Here is a 12,287-nt window from a genome sequence, read left to right as displayed (position 1 = left end):
CTGCAAAACAAGATTAGCAGCATCGAAAACTGAAACACTATGTTTGCCTACAGACCATTTTAGCGTTTAGCGTCCCAATGCAAATTATCTCAGTGAGATGTGTCATTAGCATCAGGTTTACACAGCAGATCTTCTTTCTCATTATATGTAAAAAATGTTAAACGCTGTCCTGTTCTTCTGTCTTCAACTTGAAGTCTCTGTCGCCTTCCCCCTCTGTCCCCTCTCACTCCTCTCTCCTCATAAAACTCTCCTTCTGTCTCATTGAGTGCCTGTGATGATTTCTCAGCTGAGCAGTTATGATTGAGATAACGGCTGCTGTCTCCTCTCCTGGATTCATCACCCCAGTTAATGCACTTTGAGTCTTGTTATATCCAATTATTCACTGTGCTCGGGGGCCTATTCTCCACATTAACTTTCTCCTCTACTGAATGCATTAGTGTAAGTGGGAGTTCATTGATTTAATGTGCCGGAGCAAAAAATGTTGCTTGTTCTCTCTCCAAACTTTGCATGTGAAACGTCAACTTTACATGACTTGCTCTCCCTTCAAGATTTAGCACAAGAGTATTAAGTGTCATTACATAAAGCTTTGTTTTACTGCCTGCAAATGATGGTGTAATTATTTTGTAATGATGGTGTACTTCAATATTACTCTTAAATAATTAATGGGATGAACTAAAACATTTATAGGGGAGCCAAAGACTTGTAATAAAGAGGTTACATCTTGATGTTGCAACTTTGAAAATTACAGCTTACTGAAAATAATAATAGTGTATGATGATATGGATCTGAGGAAACACTAGAAAATGCCCGGAAATATTTTTTCATTAAAGAGCTCTAAAAGTGTACGAGATATAGTAATCTAACAAAGAGAAAACATTACAGGGGGAGTAGCCATCCCATAACTTTAGCTGGCATTACGTGCATGGTCACATTGGGTGGCTGTGGCTCAATTGGTAGAGTCGTCGTCACTCAACTGTAAAGTTTGATCCTCAGCTCCTTCAGCAACATGTCTGATGTGTCCAAGGGCGAGACACTTAACCCCCACTGCTTTGTCGGCGGCGTATGAATGGAATTAATTACTTCTGATGGTCTAACTACATAGCAACCACTGCTATCAGTTTTTGAAATGGGTAGGTGTGACATGTGATATAAAAGCACTTTGAGTAGTCAAAAACTAGAAAAGAGTTATAAGTCCACCATTTACCATATTTAAAGTCTAACTCCTTGTATACACCACTGTACTGTCTTTATTAATAGACATAGAGTGAAAACATATTGAAGCATGGACTCTATGGAGTAGTGATAAATTAGACTTGTTTTTTTGTTACACCCTTTTATTGAGCTCTAATTTTCAGAAAAGTCTTTGTAAAATCTCCACACAGTTCAACTTTTCCTTCCATGTAATGCAACCACGCTGTGACCTTCATGATGATAAATGACCTTTGTGCTGCAAAGTTATATTCCAGACACTGAGAAAACATCTATAAGAGCATCAGCTTAATCCTTAATGCGGCATTGAGGGATTTTCCTTTGACAAAACCTGGAAAATGAAGGCAGACACCTCTGGGGCTTTCATTACAGATCATGACCAATGTACACAAATGCACACACGCACACACTTTACACACACAGCACTAACTGTTGAGGTGTTGGAGATGGAAGATTAGCCGCTCTAGCTGACAGTTCCGCAGGCACATACCTGTCCTGTTAAGAAGGTGCAAGCTGATTTACAAGGTAATGTTGTGCCAGTTAAGCAGGCTGATGCCAGCAGCTCTCTGCAGCTGGGGACGAGACGCGACGAGAAGTGTGTTACAAATAAGGAGGCATCTCAAGTCGAGGACACTGGCATTTTTTCCACTGTTGCCCGTGTCTTTTCTGGTAGACAGACTAGACAATAAGCTGGAGCCATTTCCATCCTCGTCTGGCATGCCTGGCATGCTGCTGGCAGACACTCCAGAGTATTACAGAGAGGCAGAGGCACAGCTCAGGTGACCTGCTCTGACTAAGAGGCCTGAGTCTAAGGGATTAAAACAAATACTAACGGACATCCATCTTTCTCTTGCTGCCCTGCTACTATTGTTCTCTATCAATAACCCATTTTATTTTCTCCTCTGTATATCCCTTCTATCCCTATGTCTTATGTTTTATTTTGTTCTGTCACCAGGTCATGTTTCTAACTTCCTTTACCTTTTAATTTGTATTTCCACCAGGCCTACCCTCTCAGCTCTCTGGCAAAGAAGCAGCCAACAGTGCTGGTGATCTGTGGTCCGGATCAAAACGGCTCCATCGGCCTGGTGTGTGCCCGACACCTGCGCATGTTTGTAAGTAAACTTCTAGAAAACAACTTCCTAGCAGAGTAAATTCCTTTAGTAAGGTTGAACAAAATGAAATATTAGCCTCTGTGAACATATGTGTCACCATAGAAAAAAAACAACAACCCTTAAAGCAAACTTAAAGTTCACTCTGGACTCAAAGTGAATCCCCCAGGCTCTCCCCACTTTACTCAATTTCATTTCAGCTCCTGTAAACGGCTCAGAGTAGTTATCCCATTACTTTCCCTGCAAGGGCACTCAGACAGTCATGATATCATCGTATTGTTACTCTCGTTAAAGCTGTCTGCGTCTTTGATATGATGTCATGACCGTGATGTCTGCCCCTTTAGGCCGCAAACTGACTGACATCTCAGGACTAACTGTTTTAGAGGCTGGATCCATCCTTTCCATTACATCACAGATCATGACTTGAACTGACAGCCTTTCTCTTTTGAGCACATAGTTTATTTCACAGCTCAGTTCTGTGATCGTGCCATGACTTTATGCAAAGGGAAATATTGCATATGTGTTTTGGGGATCTTTGGTTTATAATGGAATTCATCGAGATACTTTACCATATGTGTCTTGCATGGTAGATTTACAGTGCGTTGATAGTTCTGATTAAGGTTCTTCAAGGAGTTGAACTTTTGAGGCAAGGATTTGGTCAGAGGTGAGCTCGAACCAAAATGTTACACCGTTGTACAGCTTACATTAAGAAGAGAGATAGAGAAACAAATAAATGAAGTAGGGACATTGTTGCTAGCTTCAAGTCCAAGGTGTGAATTAAAATTTACATTAACATACATGTTCATCGAGCTTTTAAAGCAATATAGAAACACACACAATGTTTCCCTTTTGTATCAAGAACACAGAAAATAAATGCATTTTCCCTTTAACAGCAACAAACAAATATGCATAGTCATCTTAAGAAAAAAAAAAAATCTAAATATATTTATTATTTTGTTACAAATTTATTGTATAAAACATTTTACTCTCGAGGCACAGATGGCCTAGTGGTTAGGTAGTTCCCCAGGTTCAATTCCAACCTGTGGCCACATGTCCACCCCCCACTCTCTCTCTCTCTCTCCTGATTTCCTACTCTATCCACTGTCCTATCCAAATAAAGGCAAATGCTCAAAAATAAAAAAAATAAAACCAGACTTACTTTACCATCTTTAGTGGTTATGCACCTATACATTCGGTGAATACCTATAACATATCAACTGTAGTGTGTCATTCAACAATACAAACTAAATACAGAAAAACACACAATCTCTTGCCAGACAGCAATGAAACATGTCCGTGTCATGCTCTGCTTGTGTGGCTCAAGCTATAGCAGCAGTCAATGGTGTCAGCACACCACTGTTTAGCGTCGCTTAATAAACATGCTTGAATGACATTCCCAGCTATATTATTGGCCAGTGGTATATGGCAAATTGACTTGGACTTGTATAGCCCTTTTCTAAGCTTCTCACAACTTAACGTGCTTTTACAAGACATGTCACATTCATCCATCACACCCCGCACACTGATGGCAGAGGCTGCTCGTGCCCAACGCGAGTGCACAACAGTACTTCTTCATTCACACGCATTCACACATCCCTGGCATGACAGCAGGAGCAATTTGGGATTCATTGTCTTGCCCAAGGAGACTTCAACATGTGACTGAATGAGCTGAAGATCATACCACCAAATTTCTAGCTGAAAGATGACCTCAGTGGTAGACGACTCTACCACTGAGCCACAGCCGCCCCAGTGGCAAGAATACAGAAAAAACAAACTGTATATTTTCAGTCTTCCTTGTAAATTTGCAAACGTATTTACACAGTTTTATGTTCTTTTTTTCAAAGATATATTTTGGTATATTGGAAGTATATTAGAGGTACAGGAAGTTGGAAAGTTGGAAATCAGGTAGAGAGAGAGTGGACAATGATATGAAGCGAAGAAGCCACAGGTCATATTTGAAGCCGGGCTGCCCTATGTAATGTCTATACATGGCGTGCGGACTAGTCACTTGACCACCACCAACGTCCTAGTTTTATATCTTTTTAACTAACCTGTATGCATACCGCAAGTGACACGCTCCCCCTTCTGGAGAAACTCAGAAGTGGAAAATAATCCAAACAAATATTAATACCAAAGCAATGCATGGATGAATTTATAATAAACCATAATGTTAAAGGAATTAACATTATAGCATGTAAAGCTTTTTAAAAGGACAAATACCAAAACATTTGAGAAAAGGTTTTTCTTACTGTTTTAATGTTATTATACTTCTTTGAAACTTAATGCACGTTTTTTATATCCACAGAAAAAACACAATATATTCCAGTACTCCATAATAAGCACCTAGCTATCTATCTTTTTTGTTTCTAATGTTTTCAACATCTGCTCATTGTTTCCCTGTGAATCTGTCAGCGTTTTAGACACATTTACCTCCATCTTAAAATGTGCTATGTAAATTAAGTTTTATGATCAATATTTTCAAAGTGACTGCACTCTACATTTGGCCAATAGGGACAGCACTTGTCTGGGTTTGCTCTAACTTCAGAAACTCGAGTACTTATTTTGGACTGTGAATCACTCTCCTGGTGTAAGAGTGTATGTGTTTCATGGTGTGATGTGATCCCTGTCAGCAGGAAGACATGCAAGCGTACACGTGAGACACACAGACAGCCTTGAGTCCCTGATGTGGAACTGTGAATGTGATTAGACAGAGCATAGACATAAAAGATCAAGCCAGCTTGCTCCTTGCATCACTCCAAGATGTCCGTGTTCACAGACACACATCATAGGTTGTGTAGGACTCTGTCATGCATCTCTGATTGTTTCCACTGTTAGGTAATGGTGAAAAGCACAATGCCTCATACCAGAAAACAGACATATCTCTTGATCAAATTTAATGTTGGATGAGAATAAAAAAGCAGGTCCTATGTGCATTAGTTCCAGTGTTTAGTTGGACATGATGTTATCTTTGGCTCTCTACTTTGTGCTCTACAGGAAATCACTGCACAAAAAGTTCACATTTCTGAGACACATTATAATTTACATTTATAAAATTCAAATATTCTTGAGTATATCAATTTACAGCAAAGAAGTAATAACAATCAAATGTAGTAATTAAAAAAAAAATCTGTAAAGTCTCCGACTTTATTTTCCTGCCTCATCCATTCATTTTAATGGACTGTGTAAAAAACTAAATAAAACAGGATACCATCGCTCTTAAGCAAAAGGAAGTTTAACCCTCTAGAATGCGAACGTTAACTGTATGGCCTTGCTTTCTTCCTTTGCTTATTTTTACTTCACGGCTCATTTCTATTCATGCTCAGTGACACTGGAGGTCATTTTGAGCTCTTTCTTAGTTTTCACACAGTGTAATGGTGTAACTGTTGATGACATCAAGGGCATCCAGGGGTCAATAGCTTACCCCCCTGAGGGACACACACACACACATATTGGATTGTTGTCTTACTTAGTTTCTTATCCTGTACCCCGTGGAGTTCAGGACAGCAATGACGTCAGAGAATCAGTGTCTATGACAGAATGATCGGTTAAGGATTTCCAGGGAGGAAGCAGTCTGATTAACCCACTGAATGCATATAAAGATGGACGATATGTCTCCATCTTCTCAGATTTCACAAAATTGAAGCCAATATACCCCCTCCACGGACACTGACATATTCAGCTGGTGATGTCATTTGGAGCCAGAGTTACGCAATTAGATTACATTATCAATGTCCTGCCTCAGATTTGACTTACCTGTAAAACAGGAAAGATCCCTCAGGTCAACAAAGCCTACAACAGATTGTTTTTTGGACTGAAGCGTCATCTACAGTTATGAAAGGTTATACTGAAGTGTGTTTGTTAGTGTTCATTATCTTTTTCTCTCATCATTCCTCTCCTACTCAGTGGTGCACACAGTGCCGCAGTAGCTGCATTCATCAACAGAGCTGTCAATTATGTGTTATAGCTTTTTATTGCAACAAATAATTAAACTTGACGTCTAAAAAAGTAAACATTTATGAGCTATCATTAATTGGGCATGATTAAAACTAACTCAATCACAGAAACCATGCTTGTGATTTTTTTTAAACTTTATTTATGTGAATTTCTGTTCATAGTTTGAGCCTTCTCCATTTGTTAACATAGAGAAGCATAGTCAGTAGGGGGAGCTCCGAATGTTTTGGCTTCACTTTTGCAGTGCTGTCATGATTCATCTTTTTAAACAGTCAACGGTTTGAAAGGACAGATCACAGCCTATGCAAGGCAAAGAACAATTCTTATACATGTGTTTATTCACTTATACGAGACACCTATAGTAAAATAATAAGGCAAAATATGCAATGTATTATAAATCTGATATGAAACCCAAAGGTTTACTCGTGTGGCATGGGCAAAGTGTTAGAACAACAAAGATGGCAACTCTGTTCTGGAGGATTCACCAAAATTATCCATAATATAACCTGGTGGTGTTTGGCAACATACGAGCACAAAGGAGGTTTAGGCTAACTTTTCACTTCAGCTTTCTTGTATTGTCACAATAAAAATCATTTTTTCTGCAACAGCAGTTCCTAGGACTATCCCAAAGGTCCCAGAATGCAGTTACTTCCTGCTGACAATCGCAAGCCTTTCCCAGATACTGTCTAGATTTCTGCTCCTCTCTGCTTCCTCTTTATGAGGGTAGTATTCTATCTTGAAGCAGACAGTAGAATATCACCTCTGATCACTTGACAAATATATATTCACATGGCTTGAACTGAAGGCCAAATGTACATTGAGGAGTCATACACTCAATCACATTAGTGATCACTGGTATTGCAGGGTGTTGATGTTTTGTAACGTTTTCTCTATTTTTTGCTTCTTTCTCTTTCTACCCTAACCACCACATCCCTGCTGTGTCCTCCGTTGCCTCATCTTGACCCTTAGGGCGCGGTCACACTGGCCAATCCGTACCTTGCCCAAGCACACTTCAACTCTAGAGTCCAGTTCGTTTGGCCAGTGTGACCGCTCCGTGCCGTGCTCAGGCACAGTACACTTCCTTGGCTTTGGCACACTTCGGAGAGGCGCGGTACACTTCATGCACGAGCGCAAGCACGCGGGTACACAACGCTGACAGCCTTCATTATGGAGAAATCCAGAGTGTCATGGCTGTATCTGACTGAAATGACTCAATGTAAGCCACAAAGTAGCTGTCATGTTCTCTGTGTTGTTCTCCGATGTGCAGCCGCGGACTCGCGTCTATTTAATTTTTTTTATTTATTTATGGCTGTGTCTGATAAAAATGGCTTAAATTAAGCCGCAAAGTCAGTAAAGTAGCTGTCATGCTCTCTGTGTTGTTCTCCGATGTGCAGACTCAACTGCACGTCCCTTTTTTTTTCTCTCTCTCGTCCGCCTGTTTGTCAACTGAGCACGCTTCATAATAACATAAAGCATGCATGCGTTGTATTACAATGTTATGTACAAGAGGTAACCGTGCTTAAGCACCGATAGTCCTGTGCACTGTGCCAGCCAGCGTGGAAATGACGCAGCGGGGGGCCAATCGTGCTTGAGTACGGCACGGTACAGATGGCCAGTGTTACCGCGCCCTAAACCCCCAACTCTTCACTGTTGTTTGTCTCTTTTCTTCATCTCACACAGGAATATGAGCCCACCATCTACCACCCTCAACGCTCCTCTCAAAGTCTACACCAGGACTTTACAGTTCAGTGTGAGAAGATGGACATCCCATTCCTCTCCTATCTCCCCACAGAGGTTGGCAGCACTTGTACATATTATCACATTTTACCATAGCTTCGGAAATTGTGCTGCTTTAATCGATCAATTAATTAACAGTATGCACTATTGATTAGTTTGTAACAGTTTCAGTTGCTTTGATAAAAAGTTGTTTACCAAGCACTATTGTACAGGCAGCTAAATGTGTGCACCACTCGAGCCCAAGAAAAATCTAGCTAGGAGGACAAAAAAGTGTATCTTATGTTGGATTGTATCATACAATAACACAGTGGTGTCCAAACTTTTTTTCTTGCGTGCCAAAATTGTCGTGTTAGAATCGTTAGTTATTAGTTTTAGTTAGTTTAATTAGTTTTTTAAAATATAGTTGAAAAAATAGTAAGGCTTTGTAGATCAGAATCAAAAGGCTCGCTAAAGAAATCCTTTAAGAAAAGGAAATCAAATATTTAGATTTCTTCGTTCTACTTTATTTGTTTTATACTCAGAATCAATCCTGTAACGTGGTTCATTTCTTCGGAAAAGCTTTCTGCATTTAGCTCAGGTCATTAAATGGTTAAACAACAGTCCGCTTGTTTGCAAAAACTTTGCATACGTTTTTTTTCATAGTTTACAAAACGGGCCGCAAAAAATCCCCTCAAGGGCCGCAAATGGCCCTCGGGCCGCACTTTGGACACCCCTGCAATAACACATGGTATTGAATCATATCATTTTTTATCGTGATATATTATGTTATCTTACCTTTCCATTTCTTTCTGTTTATATCATGTTGGAGCTTATAGCATCACAACTTATCATTTCGTATTGTTTCATATTGCAGCTTCTCCAAATGTTTGCAGTTTTTATGCTTGGTTAAACTTATTGTAGCTTTAATGGAGAGACAAGGAAGTACAACCATTAACCACTGTTTTGTATCAATGAAAAAAGTCAGAAAATTACTTCTGATTTGGATCCCTCCCTTCAATAAATGGGATTGTTTGATTTGTTTGATTTCTTATGCATTTACCAGCTTACATTCCCTCAAATTGGAAAGGTGATCCGAGGTGGTGTCCGTGGTTGTTCTCATGGATTTTTGTCTACAAGTAGTTAAACTCTGTTAATTAATGCTGAGATCTGTTGTGTTCAGGTGCAGCTCATAAACGATGCCTACAACCTAGTGATTGATGCCATGCTGGGCCCAGAGACAGAATGTGCCAACATTAAAGAGCCCTACTCTGGTATCCTGGTCACCCTTAAGCAAGTCAAGACCCCCATTGCTAGTGTGGATATGCCCTCAGGTAAGTGTTCATAAAACGTGTAGATATCAGGGTGGAGGCTCAAAAACACAACATGATAAATGGGCCTCCAGGCAGCTCCCTAGGAGCCTTGGCTCCCAAGCAGGAGTTTTCCAAGTCTGGAGGCACACGTGGAGAATAAATCTTACTCTACAGTCAGCTCAGTGTGAGCTCATCATACCCTGAATACACTACCTGCTGAGTTAGAGTCCAACAGGCAAAGAAATATAACAATCCTCCTCTCCTTAAATGCCTCTTTTTTTCCTCCCACCTTTTCTGTCTTTCCCAGGTTGGGACGTAGAGGAACCAAGTCAGGATGGGATTAACCCTGAAGTTCTCATCTCCCTTACAGCTCCAAAAAAGTGTGCTATGAGTTTCTCGGGGAAGCATTTCTTGGCCGGACGCTTCCTACCCTATGACATCCAGAAAAAATACGAGCTTAACCTCCCGGATTACCCTGGCACGGACTCTCTCATAGAGTTGTAACAAATGAGAAACATAAGAGTCACCGTGGCCTCTCCTCATTTCTAAGACTGTATGTTACATTTATCCTCTTGTTTTGTATTTTATAGATTGTTAATGTGATTTGATGTTAACATCTCAGTTATGTAAATCACGCTACACCTTAGCCAAATGTGCTGTTGAGCTACAGTAAAAGGATCATATTTAGAAACAGCAGTTTCTGTCATGTCTACTGGGAAAATGGCATGAGGAGACTTTTGTGTCCGTCTACCTGTAAAAGCTGTAGCATAACTGTTTTCTGATTACTATGACAAAGACAGACATTTCTCCTCTTTTTTTACAGTCAGCAAAGAATGATGAATTTTCTTGGATGTCAACCACTGGAATCTTTTTTTCTTCTTCAAAACATTTTTTTTTAATGTTCATGTTCTGATGCTTTTATGTTTTCTTTTAAAACGTTCTACCAAGTGTGCTGCTGAGATGAATTAATGTAGGCTGGCAAATTTAGATTTTCTATTTCTGTGTTCTTGGTTTGTATGGTCAGCCTGCTATTCTGCATTCAATTTGTTTAAGTTACAGTAAGCAGAGAGTCCTCGTTGTAGAATAAAATGTTACTTTTAAAGAGGTGGTTCAGTTTCTTGTTTGTTTTCCTCGGCCTAGATCACTGATAAGTTTATGTGATACCAGCGATGGCTGCATGTAACAAAGAATTGGGTCAATTTTCGTGACACCCAACAAGAAATACAGACCAACATTGCAGTATTTATTCTAGCCTTTTGGCCTATTTTTCATTGTTTGTTTTTGGCTAGTAACTCTGCTCTCATCAAGCATATGGCTCCAGATGTTTTGGGCGAAAAAAGTTAGAAGAATCCTTTGTTCACAACATATTTATTAAACAGCAGACAAACAAAGTCAGCTGGAGAATGTCGTTAATCATATCGCTAAACCGCTAGACACATTAGTCAGAGATATACAGGACACTTTTGTCAGAGCTAAAAGGAAAATGATAAATGACTCACACAATCCTCGATGCGCCGGTCGCAGGTACGGCTCTCTGCCCTGTTATGCAAGTCTGTCTTACTTAGCTATCCTATCAACTCAAATAAATATTATTTAAAGGTGAATTAAAATGACCCTGGGTCTGGTAGTGGTAATGTTCTTGGATGTCTCTCTTAAGACACATCTGTTAGATGACAATGCCTACTCATTAGTCCACCTATAGGTGTTTTGAATGCAATTGCAAAGATGAGCGCACACTGTTAATTCTGTTTATTGGTTTCCAACTGGATTTGATTTGGTAGGGAAAGCCATAAACAGGTGTGATGGAGCTGTAATCAGCTGTGGAGGGAGGCCTCTCATTATCGAGCTCGGGGCTACAGGCTTCAGTGAGAATGACTAAGTGAGACTGCTGTGCTGTTTATGGATGAGGTAATGTGTATTTATATGAAGCACAGGAGCTTCTCCTGAATACTAATGCATTAATACCCTGTGTGTGTGCACATGTGTGAGTGGGTGTAGAAAGTCAGTGAAAAGGAATGTGGACCCGTTTTTTCACTCGGTGGTATTAAATCTGTCAGAGGGAAACTGACGAGGGTTGTAGAAATATGTCTGAGTGCTCAGCGGTCCTGTCTTTCATGCCTGTCCAATCCCGGTCAGGAAACAAAGACTTGTCACCACTCTGTCCTTTATGCTTTTCCTTAAAGCTGTTGAGTAATGAGCTTTGGAGATGTCGATGGCCTGGAGAATTGGACAATCATAACTGACAGTGGGGCTTGTTGTTATATCCAGTGAGAGATAGTCCTATATGGAGAAGTATTGTGTGCACAATGAGGCAGAAAGATTAATCTAGTGTTTATTTTGTACAATACACAAAAGCAATTGAAGAGTTTACAGAGCATTAACTAAATTACAAAAAGGGTTCCAGCTCTTTTTCAATGTGATAAATATTTGTTTCTAAACCAAACAACCAATGGATGTTTCATGAATCGAAAAAAATATTTCAATAATCCACTTTCCATGTTTCAGATTTGACTGTTAAAGGTGAATGACCGTTTGAAATTGCACTTAATGTTCATTTTCATTGGGATGAGTGCATAAGGTCTACTATAGGATACGTTTACCCGTTATAAGATAGGAGCTTTATACAGCCCCACCACACAAAACACAGAATCAAATTTATAAAAAACATGATGAATGTTTGATCCCTCTAACTGTTTGAATAAGAGTTTTGTTTATCAGTTATGTGTACAATTAATCCACTGCAAATCATCTGTCTAAACATTGTCTGACTCACAGGATACAGGCGGATTGGTGGCCTATTTCAGACTGCATGATAAGTTCTCATAATTTGTGTTGCTGCATGAATCAACAACCTTAAAGCTGAAAACCTTATGCTCAAAATAGTCTCCTTTCTCTACTTGTACACATCATGAAATGTTTTATGTGGCCTTGTTCATGCCAGGCCTTGCCTCATGTGAAAATGGTGCACCAAAACAAGTTGTGGACCTGAACT

General features: G+C 39.8%; 3 protein-coding genes across 3 annotated transcripts in view; 1 reads left to right on the top strand and 2 right to left on the bottom strand.

Moving 5' to 3' along the window:
* Positions 1 to 10,403, top strand: part of yjefn3 (YjeF N-terminal domain containing 3) — a 50,334-nt gene extending 39,931 nt beyond the window's left edge. The window contains exons 3-6 of the mRNA XM_061033431.1: positions 2,211 to 2,321; positions 7,950 to 8,063; positions 9,166 to 9,316; positions 9,603 to 10,403. Coding sequence (XP_060889414.1) covers positions 2,211 to 2,321; positions 7,950 to 8,063; positions 9,166 to 9,316; positions 9,603 to 9,799 — 573 coding nt within the window. The 3' untranslated portion in view covers positions 9,800 to 10,403. The remainder of the gene's footprint in view (positions 1 to 2,210; positions 2,322 to 7,949; positions 8,064 to 9,165; positions 9,317 to 9,602) is intronic.
* polrmt (polymerase (RNA) mitochondrial (DNA directed)) overlaps positions 1 to 12,287 on the bottom strand; it is a 511,894-nt gene that overhangs the window by 123,118 nt on the left and 376,489 nt on the right. The window lies entirely within an intron of this gene.
* Positions 1 to 12,287, bottom strand: part of tmem161a (transmembrane protein 161A) — a 398,404-nt gene that overhangs the window by 156,026 nt on the left and 230,091 nt on the right. The gene's annotated exons all lie outside the window — the stretch shown is intronic.

Source organism: Labrus mixtus, chromosome 3 (assembly GCF_963584025.1).
Source record: "Labrus mixtus chromosome 3, fLabMix1.1, whole genome shotgun sequence".
NCBI classification, from domain to species: Eukaryota; Metazoa; Chordata; class Actinopteri; order Labriformes; family Labridae; genus Labrus; species Labrus mixtus.
The sequence above is the reverse complement of the archived record's forward strand: the minus strand, read 5'-3'. Positions and strand labels throughout refer to the sequence as shown.